This window comes from Pyrgilauda ruficollis, unplaced genomic scaffold (genome assembly GCF_017590135.1).
Source record: "Pyrgilauda ruficollis isolate IOZ18807 unplaced genomic scaffold, ASM1759013v1 scaffold52, whole genome shotgun sequence".
Classification (NCBI taxonomy): Eukaryota; Metazoa; Chordata; class Aves; order Passeriformes; family Passeridae; genus Pyrgilauda; species Pyrgilauda ruficollis.
Window position 1 is genome coordinate 3,862,741 of NW_024526822.1, and position 16,604 is coordinate 3,879,344.

General features: G+C 49.7%; 1 protein-coding gene across 1 annotated transcript in view; it reads left to right on the forward strand.

Moving 5' to 3' along the window:
- LOC121360646 (CXADR like membrane protein) overlaps positions 1-13,626 on the forward strand; it is a 54,651-nt gene extending 41,025 nt beyond the window's left edge. Inside the window, 6 exon segments of the mRNA XM_041480660.1 lie at positions 799-956; positions 1,605-1,806; positions 3,349-3,516; positions 4,079-4,201; positions 6,622-6,763; positions 9,986-13,626. Of these exon segments, the coding sequence (XP_041336594.1) occupies positions 799-956; positions 1,605-1,806; positions 3,349-3,516; positions 4,079-4,201; positions 6,622-6,763; positions 9,986-10,277 (1,085 nt within the window). The 3' untranslated portion in view covers positions 10,278-13,626.
- The last annotated feature ends 2,978 nt before the right edge of the window (positions 13,627-16,604 follow it).

The following is a 16,604-nucleotide window of genomic DNA, read 5'->3' on the forward strand; positions in this document are numbered from 1 at the left end:
TTTCTTTCTTGGTTTCTGTGTCAGTGACCTTGGTAGGAAATTCTTTCAGGGGTAAATGTGGATCCTCTTATCAAACTCCTCTCTGGCTCACAGAAGTCGCTGTAAAACTCTTCCACACCACAGAAGTACACTTGTACAAGTGCCCAGTGTAAACCTCCAGCAGAAATAAATGCTTTTTTTGTATCATTGCACCACCACTGGGGGTGGTTTCCTTTCCTTCTTTATTTTCTATTTCCTTTTTCCTTTCTTTTCTTTTTCTTTCCTTTCTTTCCCACTCTTCTTCCCTCACTTCTTCTCCTCTTCTTTCCCCCCTCTTCCCACCTTCCTTCTGCCTTTTCCCTCTTCTTTCTTCCTTCTTTCATCCTTCCTTTTCCCTTCTTTCCCCCTCTTCCCACCTTCTTTTCCCCTTCTTTTCTCCCTTCTTTTCCCCTTCTTTTCCCCCTATTTCCACCTTCTTTTCCTCTTCTTTCCCTCTTCTTCTCTCCCTTCCCCTTCTTTCTTCCTTCCTTTCCCCTCTTCCCACCCTCTTTCCCCCATTTCCCCCTTCTTTTCTCCTCTTTCCACCTTCTTTCCTCATTTTTTCCCCTTCTTTCTACCTCTTCTTCCCTTCTTTCTCAGGGTAGAAACCCAGGTTTGCTTCCCCACCCTGCCCCAGGCTTCCTGTGTGACCCTTGACAAGTCACTTCCCTGGGATGTGCAGCTCCTGGAAGTGCTCAGCTTCTCTCTGGCTCACAGAAGTCACTGTAAAACCTCTCCCACACCACTTTGAAATGTGAAAATTTGAAATTTGCCTTCCAGCTTCCTGCTCCATTTGGCTCTGCGAGGCTCAGACTGAATTCAAGAGGGTGGCAGAAGAAAACGTGACCCTGCCCTGCCACCACCGCCTGGGGCTGCTGGAGCAGGGCAGCCTGGACATCGAGTGGCTGCTGCACATCTCCGAGACCGTGCAGAAAGCGGTGGGTTCGCTGAGAAAATCACTTTATTTCTGCCCTCACGCCACCAGCCCTCCATTCACCAGCACTGCTGGGATGATTTTGCAGGTTGTTCTGGCAATGAGAGCAGGGTTTGGAAAACAGAGCTGATTTAGAGAGATTTAGAATGTGGAAAAGTTGTTTGATATCCAACACGGAGCAGGTTGGGTTACAATGGATTTTATTTTTTTTGCTTTTAAATGTAGTCAGTCTTCATTAGATCAAGGTCAGAAGTGCCCTCCAGGCTTTCAAAATAACCTTGGGGTTTGCAGGCCAAATTTTCGAATCCTTGGTTTCAGTACAACACACAGTAGTTTAGTCCTTATAAAAATGAGGTCTGCAGGGACTTAAATTAGCACAGCCAAGCCTCCAGACTGCTTTGATGTGTTGTGGCAACAACCGATGCCTGTTTCTACACTTGTACAAGTGCCCAATATAAACCTCCAGCAGAAATAAATACACCTTTTGCATCATTCTCGGGGCAGAAACCCAGGTTTGCTTCCCCACCCTGCCCCAGGCTTCCTGTGTGACCCTTGACAAGTCACTTCCCTGGGATGTGCAGCTCCTGGAAATGCTCAATTTGTTGTTCCATGTGAAAATAAAACGACAACTCAGCGTCTGCTCTACTCCCAGGTGATCACCTACTCTGGGGGCCGTGTTTATGATGACCTGAACGAGGAGCAGAAGGGCCGTGTCTCCTTCACCTCCAACTTCCTTGCTGGAGATGCATCCCTGCAAATCATCTCCCTGCAGTCCAGCGATGCAGGGAAATACATCTGCAAGGTCAAGAACGCTGGCCAGTACGAGTGGGCTCGCATCACCCTCAAGGTTGTGGGTAAGGACAGTTCCTTATTCTCCCAAAGGGGAAAAAAGAAATCCAGGCTCACTTCCTGGGGAGAGATTGGTTTCAGCAGGGTATAAATACACAAAGACATCTCAAGATCGGGTTTCAGTGCTCAACTTTATATCTGCCGATGCGTTTTTTGGGCACAGGAAGAGCCTTAAGAACTGGTGTGATAGAACTGAACTAAACACTGAACCCTAAAACAAATTCATAAGGATCTCATGCACAATGGCTCCAGCAGGAAAATATCAAGCTTCCCATCTGATTCTCTCTAGTAGGTTTCTGCCTAGCACAAAGACACCTCAAGATCAGGTTTCAGTGCCCAACTTTACATATGCCTTTGTGGTTTTTTTGCCACAGGAAGAGTCTAAAGAACTCGTTTGAGGCTGGTGTGATAGTAGTGAACTAACCTAAAACAAATTCATAAGGATCTCATGCACAATGGCTCCATCATGAAAATATCAAGGTTCCCATCTGATTATGTCTCTAGTAGGTTTCTGCCTAGCACAAAGACACCTCAAGATCAGGTTTCAGTGCCCAACTTTATATCTGCCTTTGCATTTTTTGACCACAGGAAGAGCCTAAAGAACTGGTCTGAGGTTGGTGTACTGAACTAAGTACTGAACCCTAAAAGAAATTCATAAGGATCATCTCAGGCACAATGGCTCCATCATGAAAATATCAAGGTTCCCATCTGATTATGTCTCTAGTAGGTTTCTGCTTAGTGATTCCAGACTTGTCACTTGCCAGAGCTGTTCCTCTGTTCAGCTCTCTACTTCCTGGCAGCAAATTAGTCCACAAATAGGCACAAACATGCAAAGCCATTCTTTCCAGAGGATGGCTGTGATCTCAGCACCCAAAGCAGCCTGATATCCTATCTCAGCTGGCCACCACCCTGCCCACCCTCCTGCTGGGCACTGGCACTGCATGTCCCAGCACCAGAGCTGACCCCAGCCCGTGGAGTGACACATGAGCAGCTGGGGGTGGCATTTCCCTGCCCTGATTTCAGTTTATTGCTTTTCACACTCTCTGTGATCCTCTGGAAGGATCCTGCAGCCTGTCAGGGCAGAAGGAAGAACTGGAGAAGGGAAGGGAGGGAAAGATATCCTGGAAATTGTGCCTGGAAGAGGAATGTGGTGATAGAGCTCCAAGGGACCACGAGGCAAAGAGTGTGAGAATGTCACTGCTGTGGCTGAGCCAGCCAGCTCCTCTAAAAAAAGCTAACCCCCTAAAAACCTTCTGTTGTGTGCCCTATAGGGGAAGGGAAGGGAAGGGAAGGGAAGGGAAGGGAAGGGAAGGGAAGGGAAGGGAAGGAAAGGAAAGGAAAGGAAAGGAAAGGAAAGGAAAGGAAAGGAAAGGAAAGGAAAGGAAAAAGGAGAAAGGAAGGGGTTTTAGTCCCCTAAAAACCATCACTGGTGTGATTCCTTAACGCATTCCAGGGAAGGCAGCTCCTGGAAGCTGTTTAAATGCCAAAGGAAGGGTTTCCAGTGAGCAAACTCTGCTGTGACGCCATGACCTGTCTTCTCCTTCTAGAGAGACCCTCCAAGCCCAAGTGCTGGCTGGAGGGGGAGATGCTGGAAGGGAAGGAGCTGTCCCTGCAGTGCCGCTCCGCCTCGGGCACTGCTCCCATCTCCTACCGCTGGCAGCGCCTCAGCGAGGAGGACGAGAGAGCCGAGCAGCTCCCGCCCAACTCCAGAGTCAGTGAGTCGGGGCTTTGCTTCTCCCGAGCTCTGGGATCACCGCGTGATGCTCCAACACTCCTCCCACCGCTGCGGCTGAGCCTGGGGGGTGATCCTCCTTTCCCCTTCTTTCTCCCTTCTTTCTTCCCTTCTTTCCCCCTCCTTTTCCCCTTCTTTCGCCCGTCTTTCCCCCTCCTTTTCCTTTCTTTCTCCCTTCTTTCCCCCTTCTTTCTCCTTTCTTTCCCTCTTCTTTCTTCCTTCTTTCCCCATTTTTTCTTCCTTCTATTTTCCTTCTTTCTCCCTTATTTCCCCCTTCTTTCTCCTTTCTTTCTCCCTTCTTTCTTCCTTCTTTCCCCCTTTTTTCTTCCTTCTATCTTCCTTTTTCTTCCTGCTTTCACCTTTCTTTCTCCTCCTTTCCCCCTTTTTTCTCCCTTCTTTCCCCCTTCTTTCTTCTTCCCTCCCCCCTTGCCATTGCTCTGGAGCTGGTTTCACCCCACAGATCAATTTGTTCCTCTGTGCACCCCCCACAGCCGAAGTTTCTCTCTCCATTTGACTAACCCCGGCGGTGTTTTCCCCCCTCGCAGACATCTCGAACCCCGGGCAGGTCCTGCTGAAGAACCTGACCCAGATGAGCACGGGGCTGTACCAGTGCGTGGCCACCAACGAGGCGGGGCAGGAGAGCTGCGCGCTGCAGGTGACAGTGCAGCGTAAGTACCGCCCCGGGCAGGGACACCGCCGAAAACACCCGGCCTCGGTGGCCACAAAGGACGCAGAGGAGTCCTGCGACTTCATTCCAATCAAGGGAGAGGCCGTGGGGCATTTCCCCTGGGGTCTCTCCAATTTTTGGAGGACTCAGCCTCCTTTTTATCCCGATTTCCCAGCCACATTTCCCTCTCTCTTCCCCACTGGCTGAGGGATTTGAGAGGTTCAGACTTCCCAAATCTCCTAACACAGACCCCCCTCTAATGTGTGCCCTCCTTTTTTTTTCCCTTGTGTCAATTAGTGCTTGTAACAGACCCAGACATCTACAGTGATAAAACCATCATCTGGGCTGCCATTCCAATTTGGAATTCCTATGGAATTTCTGGTTCTTCCCATTGTTTCTTCCATCTCTCAGTATCCAATTTTATTTACCAGCAGACCCACAGTTTGTTTGGGAAGACAAATCTCTCTTATCCTTTCCATCCATTCATCAATGGCATCCTTCCCTTTGTTTCTTTTATCTCTCGGTGCTGGGTTTATCTCCCAGCAGACCCACAGCTTGTTTGGAAAGACAAGTCAAAGAATTCAAAGAATTCACACAGAATGACCAGGTTGGAAGAGACCTCCAAGATCATCGAGTCCAGCCCAGCCCCAACAGCTCAACTCAACCCTGGCCCCCAGTGCCACATCCAGGCTTTGTTAAACACACCCAGGGATGGTGACTGCACCACCTCCCCGGGCAGCCATTCCAGAACTTTATCACCTTTCTGTGAAAAACTTTTTCTTGCTATCCAGCCTGTATTTCCCTTGGTGCAGCTCGGGGCTGTGTGCTCTGGTTGTGTCAGTGCCTGGAGAAAGAGCCCAGCCCCAGCTGAGCACAGGCACCTTTCAGGAGCTGTGCACAGTGCTAAGTCCCTCATTCCTCTCACTCAGAACCGTGTCCCTGCTCCACGGGGGACCTGCTGCCTCCCAGCTCTCCCTGGAAAATTCCGTGCTGCTCCTTTGCCCTTTCATACTTTAATCCCGCAAAACAGCTCTTATTTATTGCACTTTTGATTCACACAGCAGCCCTCACCTAAAATGACATCACAACCTGAGCCCAGATGATGGTTTTATCACTTTAGATGTCTGGGTCCGTTAGAAAAGTTGATTTTCAGAACGATTTATGAAACATAAGCAGGGAAAATGGTAAGTTAGGGGTAGCTCTGGCTGGAGTGATTGCATGAGGTGAGTCTCAGGTATGAATTCTCTCTGTGGGTATTCCACCATCCCAAATTATGCATTTGCTGCACTTGGGACAGCAAAATATCTAAAGGCAGTTAGAAAGACATGGACTAATTTGCAAGATAAAAAGTAACTTTTGATATAATTTCATCAGGTTTAGCCATTTGTGTCCTGAACAGCAGAGGTCAAAATCGCCTGAGGAAGCCCACAGGGGTGTGTGCACCCAGGCTGGGTGTCCTTTACATCTGCATGCCAGGAAAAGGGTGGAGTTTATCACCCAAAGCCAAACAATGGAGTTCAGCAGCTCTCCAAGCCGGACCTGCTGTGATAAGGCTCCTAACAAAGAAGTCTCCTCCTGGAGATTCCACAGCTTTGGAATTTTTCTGCCCAGCCATGCCTGAAATAACTGGAATACGGAATAAGGAAAACCGGTTTGCCTCAGGCATGTGAAGTAAAAGCATCCAGGCAGCTTTTATGGCAATTGAACTGAACTGGTTTAAATCCTCACTTGGCTTTGCTAAACCCTCCTGAGGGACTGAGCTTAAGGAAACACCTTTCAGCCAAGCCCAGCCTGACCACTTTTATCCAAAAAGGCTGTCATAAACTATCAGCAAAGGGCCCACAACCCATGGGAAACGTTCTCTCATTGCTTGGCTGATTTGGATGAAAAATACCCTGCCCAGGATGGTTTCCTCTCCTGCTTTGTCTGCCTCAGTCAGGTCACTATTTCTCCACATTTGAATAATGAATTTCAGAATAAGGCTGTAATCACTCAAGGGGAGTTGAAGGGGGGTAAAAATCCTCATGGGGAAACATTAAAAGATTAAACATTCCTCTGCCACCACCTCTGCCTTGGGGTGCTGCCTGGTGCCATGTTCCACAGGGGCTGCCCTGTCTTTGTATTTTCTGCATTTTTACGCTCTTAGAAGGGAATTTTTCCTCCTTATTTCAACTCTGCCCCACAGCTGAAGGCACAGCACTTGTGGTTTCACCCTTGCAGAGGTGACAGCTTTGCTCCCTGCCAGCTCAGCCTAGCTGCAGATAAACTGGTTCATCTTCTGTGTGGAGACACACCTAAAAAAATAAAACTCCAGCGTGCTGTCCTGAGTTCCTGAGTTCTACCCAGTGCTGGGACTTGTAGCGTGGACCAGAACCTCACCACAGCAAGGGCTCACCAATAAATTTGGTTTTTGGACAACAGATGCACAAAACATCAGCATGATCGCCGGGGCAGTGTGTGGAGTGGTGCTGGGGCTCTCCCTCCTCTTCCTGGTGGTGAGGCTGACCATAAGGAGGAAAGAAAAGAAGAGATACGAGGAAGAGGAGGCACCCAATGAAATCAGGTAACGCCTTTTGTTTAATCCCACCTCCCACGCTCCCTCCCCTCTTTGCACCGCCGTTTGAACTGACTGTAAGCAGATTTAAGTGTCTGCAGAGTTTGCTCTGAAAAGTTTTGCTCTAAAAACTTTTAAAGTCTCTGTGAAATGCCACTGACAAATTTCTTGACTGTGAGAATCTTTGTGAAAACTTCCCAGAAAATCAGATTAAAATCACTCCTCCTCTCCCCTGGCAAATTAGCACAGACCTCAACCAACTGTTTTCTCTCACATTTGTAATTTCGGTATTTTGAAGCATTTGCATATTCTTTTATGGTGTTAAATTGAAGTCACTTGTCCGTTGTGGTTCTGAGAGGGTTTGGGGGTGGTTTCCTTTCCCTCTTTCTTTTCCATTCATTTTTTCCTTTCTTTTCTTTTTCTTTCATTTCTTCCCCCCTTCTTCCCTTCTTCTTCCTCTCCTCCTTGCCCCTCTTTTCCCCTTCTTTCTGCCTTTTTCCCCCTTTCTTCTCCCTTCTTTCCCCCTTTCCACCTTCTTTTCCCCTTCTTCACCCCTTCTTTTCCTCTTCTTTCTTCCTTTTCTCCCTTCTTTCCCCCTCTTTCCCTCTTTCTACCATCTTTTCAGCTTCTTTCTTCCCTCTTTCCCCTTCTTTATTCCTTCTTTTCCCCTCTTCCCACCCTCTTTCTCCATTTCCCTCTTCTTTCTCCCCCTCTTTCCACCTTCTTTCCCCTTTTCTCCTCTTTCCCCCCTTCTTTCCCCCAGTTTCCCCTTCTTTAACCCTTCTTCCTTCCTTCTTTTCCCCTTTTTTCCTTTCAGCTGCAGCTCCTATTTGGCACACACAGCAGACACTTTCCCTGAGCCCTCCTTGAGCCTTTTGAACAACTGTTCCCCCGGATTTAGCTCGGGGTGAGCAATTCCCCGGGCACGGAGGGGAGCAGGAACACGGGGAACGCCGACTCCTGTTCCTGGAGCTCATCTGTTCCCTGCCCTGAACTCCCCTAAGCTGAGCTTGGCCTCCAGCCAAGCCGGCCTAAACTCCTCAGGAAGGAAAGTGCTGGAAAGATCTATTTCCAGGAGTGAGTTTGAGCTGCTGCTGCCCTCCAAGAAACAAAGCCTTGATCCATCTTTATGTTTATCTGTGCGGCCACCTGGCCTCGGGTGACATCTGTGCACCACCAGGCACCTCTGAAATCCCCTCAGCTGCTGAGCACTCGCAGCTTTTTCATCTTCTTCCCCCTTCTTTCTCCTTTCTTACCCTCCCCTTCTTTTTCTTCTTCTTGCCTCTTCGTTTTCCTCTTCTTTCTCCTTACTTTCCCCCACTTTTCTCCCTTCTTTTTCATCTTCTTCCCTCTTCTTTCTCTTTTCTTTCTCCTGCTTTTCTCCCATCTTTCCCCCTTCTTACCCTCTCCTTCTTTTTTATCATCTTCCCTCTTCTTTCTCTTTTCTTTCCCCTGCTTTTCTCCCGTCTTTCCCCCTTCTTACCCTCCCCTTCTTTTTTTATCATCTTCCCTCTTCTTTTTCCTCCTCTTTCTCCCTTCTTTCTTCCTTCTTACCCTTCCCTCTTTTTCGTCTTTTTCCCCCTTCTTTTTCCTCTTCTTTCTCCTTTCTTTCCCCCACTTTTCTCCCTTCTTTTTCATCTTCTTCCCCCTTCTTTTTCCTCTTCTTTCTCCTTTCTTTCCCCTGCTTTTCCCTTCTTTTTACTCTTCTTTCTCCTTTCTTTCCCCCACTTTTCTCCTTTCTTTTTCATCTTCTTCCCCCTTCTTTTTCCTCTTCTTTCTCCTGCTTTTCTCCCTTCTTTCCCCCTTCTTACCCTCCCCTTCTTTTTCCTCTTCTTCCCCCCTTCTTCACAAAGGCAGCCTCTGCTGCTTTCTTCCCCTTTTCCCGTTTCCTTTCCTTGCCCTTTCAGCTGGAGCCTCTCCTGTATCACCTTTCACGCCTGCCTGTTACATCCTCCCCCTCCCTCTCTCTCTCTGTCTGTCAGGACCCGGTCGTGGCGCTTCTCTCCTCACCCACAGGGTGGTTGGAAGCGGCAGAACCGGTTTCAGGCAGTCTTGCCCAGGCCATTTGTCGTTCTCAGGATTGCGGAGCAGACAGCTCAGCCTGCTGCTCGCTCTGACACTCGCTGTTCACTGCACACGCACAGAGCCGGCTGTGAGCAGCGCGTCTTTATTCCAAATTCATTTACCAACACTTGCGGGGCAAGGGGGAGTTTAATCCATCGAGTTACACAGCAGAGAGTCTGGACAATTTGCAGGACATTAAATTAAATTCCCCCCTTCTTTCCCTGGGCAAATTAGTACCGACCTCAACCAACTGCTTTCTCTCACATTTGCGATGTCAGTAGTTTGAAGAATTTGCATATTCTTTTATGGTGTTAAATTAAAACTGCTTGTCCGTTGTGGTTCTGAGAGGGACTGGGGGTGGTTTTCTTTCCCCCTCTTCTTCCCTTCTTTCTCCCTTCTTACCCTCCCCTTCTTTTTCCTCTTATTTCTCCCATCTTTTTCCTCTTCTTTCCCCCTTCTTTTTCCTTTTCTTTCCTCCTTCTTTCTCCTTTTATTTCCCCCTTTTTCTCTTCTTTCTCCTTTCTTCTTCCTCTTTTCTCTTTTTTCTCCTTCTTTCTCCCTTCTTTCCCCCACTTTTCTCCCTTCTTTACCTTCTTACCCTTCCCTTCTTTTTCCTCTTCTTTCTCCCTTATTTTTCTTCTGCTTTCCCCCTTCTTTTTCCTTTTCTTTCTTCCTTATTTTCCTTTTTATTTCTCCCTTTTCCCCCCTTTCTTTTTCCTCTTCTTTCTCCTTTCTTTTTCCTCTGCCAACCCCTTCTTTTTCCTCTTATTTCTCCCACTTTTCCTCATTCTTTCCCCCTTCTTACCCTCCCCTTCTTTTTCCTCTTATTTCCCCCTTCTTTTTCCTGTTCTTTCCTCCTTCTTTTTCCTTTCATTTCTCCCTTTTTTCCTCTTCTTTCTCCCTTCTTTCTCCTCTGCTTTCCCCCTTCTTTCTCCCACTTTCCTTCCTTCTTTCCCCCTTCTTACCCTCCCCTTCTTTTTCCTCTTATTTCCCTTTCCTCTTCTTTCCCCCTTTTTCCCCCCTCTTTTCATCTTCTTCCACCCCCCCTTCTTTTCCTCTTCCTCCTCCCATTCTTTCCCCCCTCTTTCCCCTGTTCCCAGCAGCAATCCCCAGGCTTTCCCCGAGCGTTCCCCGCGGTGTTTGACCCCTGTGCGTGTTCCCTCGCAGGGAAGATGCCGAGGCACCCAAGGCGCACCTCGTCAAACCCGGCTCGTCCTCCTCGGGCTCCCGGAGCTCCCGCTCGGGTTCCTCCTCCACCAGGTCCACAGCCAACAGTGCCTCCCGCAGCCAGCGGACTTTGTCCACCGAAGCCACCCCCCACCTGACCCCTCCCCAGTACAGCCAGCGCCAGCTGGACAGGAAAGAAGAGCCCAAAAAAGTCGATTACAACCACCTGGTGAAGGTGGCGGTGCCCGCGGTGATGGTGCCCGCGCAGAGCCGCGCCTTCCAGACCGTGTGACATCCCCGGAGCCGAGTCCCCTGTCCCCAGCGCCACTTGTCACAGCACCGGCCACTTCGCAGCGCTAGGGCAGCCAGTTCTCCTCCTGGCCAGCCTCATCTTCATCACTCGGGATTGTTCACGCCGCCAGAAGCCCTCCCACTCGCTTCTTTCTGAGCCTCGCTAAGGTTCTGATGCAGATTTAAGAAAGATTTGTTGGAGCTTCTTTTTAAATTATCTTTTTTTTTTTCTTTGAAAATGGAACACTGAGCATTAAAAACCTACGACAGCAAAGCTGTGCTGTCGAGTGAAACTGTATGAGTGAAAAGAAGCCGAACCTCAGGATTTTTTAAAAGGGATCAACAAAGACTTAAAGATGCATAATATTCCAGAGAGGTTTCGTGGGGAGGGAGAAGTCTCTCGGACTGGTTTTGGAGAAGGTTCTCGAAGATGTGTTGTCTTAAGGGAAGAATTTTGAGGCTGAGGGTGTCCAGCCCCAAAGGGAACTGACAGGTGCTTCACATTTTCTGCATTCAGTGAAATACTGGAGGCTGCAACTAAAGTGGAAATTAAAGGACCACTCCCAAAGGACAAGAGATGCAGTATTAAGGTGTCTGAACGAAACTCTACTAAAGAGAAACGACCTTTTTCTGTCAAGAAAACAGAGGTGCTTTAATTGCCAGAATAAACTTAGGGCCAGGAGCCTGACTCTGCTTCCACGGGCAGCACTGCAGAGCCACGGGAGCCCCACTGGAGGGGTGCCCGTGGCTGCTGAGCCTTAGAGAGAGGAGAACTGGGCACTGAAGCCAGCAGGGAGGCAGTGACCTGGGCACTGAAGCCAGCAGGGAGGCAGTGACCTGGGCACTGAAGCCAGCAGGGAGGGCCACCAATGCACCAAAAAGCCAGGATGGAGCGTTGGAAGAGCTCTCGGTCACTGCCAGCTGGAGAATTGGCCAGGTTTGGGGGGAGCTGTGCTGGAGAAGCCTTATGGAAAGTTCTCCCCGAGACTGAGTGAACAGCACTCCCCAGCTGACCCCCAGGGAAGGCCTGAAGGGTTCCCTGGCAGAGGAAAACACACCTGGGACAGGTAAACAAGCACAAAACGCTGCTCCCACCAGGACATTTTGTGTGTGCTGTCCCACTCCTACACCAAACGCTGGGCCATGTGCCAGGGCTGAGGTTTAAACCTTTAGCAGGACCCTTAAAAAAATGGCAAGAATTGTAAAAAAAATTTTTTTTGTGAGCAACCAGGTTAAGTGTTTCCACGGAATATGAAGTTAGGAAAGGATGGGAGGTAGGGACAGAAGCAGAATTCTGCTGCTGATGTTTTCCTCTGAAGGACTTGGCTCTGACCACTGCTACACACAAGACACTGAGCTTGTAGGTTCTAGATTCCTGTATTCCTAGACTGGTGATTTTCTGTTTCAAAAATGAGGGTGTTTGGGGTTTTTTTCCCCACTGGAGGGAGGGAAAGGGTTTCTCCAATTTGTGGAAAGAGCCTACAGAAGATGGATGAGCACAGAAGAACCACAGATCTATAATTCTTTCACTCCAGGATTGTTATTAATCTCCTTTTCTGACTGAGACCCAGAATTTTAATTCCTTTACTTGAGATCTTTGATGACCTGATCAAAGCCAAGCCCTGCTCGGGCTACTTCCATATGGGAAAGAGTTTCCAAACTTGCCCTACACTATGTGAGAACTTCTCTTCCTAGGAGCAGTCACTCAAAATTCCATTTCTCTACCCCAGATTTAACCCTTGGCAGGACAAATTCCTGATGCTGTGCAGGGAACACAATCCCAGTTTTAATAAGGGAGGCCTGGCATGAGGTGTTTGATAGCTGCTCCTGCCATGCCAGCTGCTGGGGGTGGATACTCTGCCATTCCACCCTGGATGCTCCGGGATCCATCCTGGATCAGCTGGGTGGGAAACAGCAGCTCTGTGTGCCTGGGATTCCTCTGCAGTTGGTTTTATCCTGAGCTCTGAAGGTTCAGATGCTCCAAAGCACTCCTGAGCCACTCCAGAGCTGGGAAAATTCCAAAAGCAGGCACAGGATGGTGAAAGCAGCTTGTGGGTTCTTCTGTGGGTGCTCACTGTGCTGAACATTCCCTGAGCTGCCCCTGAGTGATGGGCTTCTGCTCCAGCCAGGTTGTATGAGCTCTCAGAGAGCTTAGCACACCCGAGATAGCTCAGCTACCCCAAATGGCATAAAACCAGCAGGATGGCTTCTGAGGTGGTGTTGGAAACAGAAAAAAGGTTTAATAAAAGACAAAATAACAAAGCTCTTACAGAGAAAAACCAAACCAGGGGCAAGAGGTTCTTGCTCCTGTAAAACACCCCACAAAAGTGATTATTTCTTTGTTCTCTTCTGTTTTTAGTGAATTACCTAGGTCAGACCTCTTGGACTCTGTCCACTCAGCCCCAGTTCTAAGGTGAAGTCCAAAAGGTCCTATGAGGTGTCTTTGTACCAAATTGAGAGAGAAACTACTAGGTTTTTTGCCTTTTTAAGCAGGAAAAGAATAATTTAATCACTCTGTCAGCAGAGGGAACATTCCAACATTCCCACACCTGAGCATCCTCACCCTGAGCCCCAGAGGTGCTTTCCCTGAGCCTCCAGGAGCTCTCACCACAAAGCCAGCGTGACAGTCCCAGCAGCTGAGCTGGCCAAAGGCTCTGGGGCACCTTTGGTCCCAGCCCAGACTGGTAATTAGCAGAGAGGCTCCTCTGCAGCCTGGAGGGAGGAGAATTTGCCCTGGCAGGATTTCCTGGAGCCGCTGGGCAGCCCTGGCAGCCTCTGCTGCTGTGGAACCTTGTGCTGGGAGCTCTGCTGGCAGGGCTGAGAGCTCTGGGGGCTTGGGGAGGGTCAGGCAGAGGGGCAGAGGCTGGGGCATCCTCTGGGGGATCCATCCTGGCTGCCCCAAGCCCTGCTGGCTCGGAATTCCCAACCTGCCCAGGTATCTGCTCCAGCCCACACATCCACTCACAGGGAAGGGTAAAGTTCATCACCAAAGGGAGCAGGAGAAAGGGATCATTCCAAAGGTACTCTATTTTCCAAGCTCCAGCCCATCAGGAGTTGCACAAGGGAAGCAATTAAGCCAAACCCTGTTTTGTAAAATAGTGTATTAAAGCATTTACTGTCATATACCAGCTATTAATTGTGTGATTAAATGCCTACCATGTTATGTAGCTTTTTGTTTCTCAGCAGCTAAACTAAGCTTCCATCTCTGCTACCTGCTATGATTGGTGTACTTGTACTGTGTCTGAACAACTCAGAGGAAAGCAAATATTTATTATTGATTCCTTTGAATCAATGATTTAATAATTTTTTTTTTGGTTGGTTGTTTTATAAATAAAGGTGCTGCAGCTGAAGCGCTGCAGCTCAACTCAACTCGTGCCATTTTCTGTGGTGTGATGGGTTTCAGGCTGTCAAGCTGAATCCAAGGGGGAAAAAAAAAAGGATGGAGTTAAAAATACCATTTTTAAGCTAAGCAGGCCTATGTGCATATTTGCATGGGAAGCGTGGGGAAGCTGGGCTTTTTTTCCTGGGTATTTTTCAGTCTAAATCAGGTGACATTTCACAAAAGATGTGAATCCCTGGGTGATGGATGGAAGCAAATGTGGTTTTCTATGGGGATAAACCCCAGATATTTGGGTAATCTGGGATATTTGGGTATCTGGGATATTTTGGCTGAGGATGCAGGTGCTGGAAGCCAAGCTGGTAAATAAATAATGGCAGCACAACAACTCCTGGTGGCTTCATCCTCACCCTGCCGTGACCTTCCTGCTGAACCAGCCCACGTGCCTGGCTTTCCTCATGAGCTCCGAGGTGAGGAGGAAACCTTGAGCTGTGCTCAGCCACTTCAGATCTCTGCAGATAAACCTTGGGAGGCAGCTGGGGGTGGGATTTAGGGGAGCTAAAGGTGCTGTGCTTGGTTTCTCTCAGCCTTCTCTCCCCCCAGGGTGTTTTGCAGGGGTGTTCAGACATCAACACTCCTCCTTGCTGAAATGTGGGAGCAAAAATTGCAACATAATCAGTATTTAAAACAAAACAGGGTGACAACACAGTGGTCCCACAGGTGTGGCCTGTCTGTCCCTAACTCAAGAGCAAACGCTGCTCCTGCTCCCACTGGAGTTGATGACATTAAAAACCCTGGCTATGTTCAGAGAGGAGTTGTGCAGTCGCAGACTTTTGTACAGGATCTGGAATTTGGGGTTATTTTTAACCCGGAGCAGTTTGTCCTGACATGCTGAGAGGAGGGAACCCCGTGGGAAAGGGAAGGGAGGGCCTTGGAAATGGGTGATTTTCAAACTTCAGCAAATCAAGTGTTATATAAATAAGTGCTGCTGTGGTGAGCAGCAGGAATGCCTTTGATAATCTCCCTTCTCCTCCCAAGTCTGTTTTAAACACTGAAAGGAGAAGCAGTGCTAGATCCTTCATACACTAAATTCACTCCCAAAAATAACGTTTCAATCCATAACTTAAAAAAAACCCCTCCACACTAAATACTTACACTAAATACTTAAGCCTGCCAAGTTTTAATTTATGTGATATCAAGCAAACGAGCTCCTTTTGTCCAGTTGAACAGCCTCTAATTTCTGATGGGATGAGTCATTTGCAAACTGCCCTCCTCCCTGCACTGACTCACTGCAGTCCCACTGCCTCCCCTTGCTCTCAGCCCGCTCTCCCGAGCGTGCTTGCACATCTAAATGTCACTGTGGCATGCCAAGCTGCTATTCTTAGGTCCTGCCCAAATTCTATCCATGGATTTTTAAAAAAAGGCAACCCTAAAAAACCACCCCAAAGGCGAACAGCAAGGGTGCCGTGGTGGGCTCAGTGGGGATTACTCTGAGGAGCATCTCTGGAGGAACCTTGGAGCAGAACAGCACAGCAGCTGGACTCTGGCCGGCGTGGAGTGTGCTTGGCACGCCTCACCTGGCCAGGTGTGCCAGCTTTGGACAGAGCTGGTGCTCCATGGCACAGAGCCCCTTCTGCACCAAATTCCAGCTCCAAAGCCTGCCTGCCCTCGGATGCCACCCCAAAATCCCAGCTCAGCTTTCAGCCCTGAGCAAGAGCAGGAGCCACAAACCGGCAGGACACCAGTGACTCCCCGCTGCTGTGGGCTGCCACTGGCTCGCCAGCTGTGTCACATCTCCCTGTTGTCACCCCAAATTGCCAGGAAAAGGGATGTTGCCACCCTCGCTCAGGATGTGGCTTGCACAGAGGAATTATCCCAGACCGACATGAGGAACAGGCCGAGCGATCTGCTCCTGTGCTGGATTTTAAGTGTTACCAAGAGCATTTTTGTCTAAAGGTAACCTGGGAGAACCTGAAATGCTTTTTTGTGCTGTTTTTACCCCTGTAAAGGGAAGCTGCCTTGCCTGCTGTCCCCGTGTGCCGTGTCCCAGAGCCTGGCCAGGGCTCGTGTTTGTGTTCCCTGCTCCCAGTGCCTCCCTGGCCTTTATTCCCTGTAAATATTGGATGCAGCCACAGCCCTGAGCGTGACCTCGGGTGATTCCCAATCTCTGCCCCGCTCCCCTCATCCCTAGGGACACCAACAACCCTCTGTTTTTCACCACTTCCCTTCCCAAATAAATCAATCCATGCCGGGAGCTGGATTACCCCCACACCAACGGGTGACACCCTGTCCTTGGCCTGGCCTCAGGCCGATGATTGATGGGAACATTTAGGGTGGATTATAAAACGTGGACATGCCAAAATGCCTTTTTCTCTGCGGAACAAGAAGCTCCAGTGCGCAAACCACCACAAACACGGCTTCCTGCGAGAGAAACAGGCCGCGGGGTGAAGCGGGGAACGCTCCCTTGCCTTGCAGGAGGGAACATGGAGGATGCTGATTGTACTGAGGGGATTTGCTGAGCACACGCTGCGGGAAGCACTGGGGAAACGCTAGGCGATGGCTGCGGGGATGAGGCTGGGGAATGGCGCCGTTCCTGAGGGGAAGGAGGGATCTCGGGGCGCACCGGGGGATCGCCCCTCATGGCGCCGCCATCTTGAGCTTCCCCTTCCCCGCCGCTCTCCTTCCCCACCGCCCTCTATGCAAATCACCCGCCATTCCCGCGCGCCGATTGGCCCCTCCCGCCCCATTGCGAAATATGCAAATAAAGACGTGGCGCGCCGCGCGGCGATTGGCTGAAATGCCCGCCCTCTCCCTGCGCCACGCCCTCCATCCGTGTCGTCACCCGCGGCGCGGGCTCTGATTGGCCAAAGCGCGAGGAAAGGCGCGCCCACCGCGGGGTTTGGGGGGGCGCGGGGAAAGCGCATGAAGGTTCGAGAACGCGGGGCCGGCCGGCGCGCAACGCCCCCTTCCGGCCTGCGTCACGCACGGCAG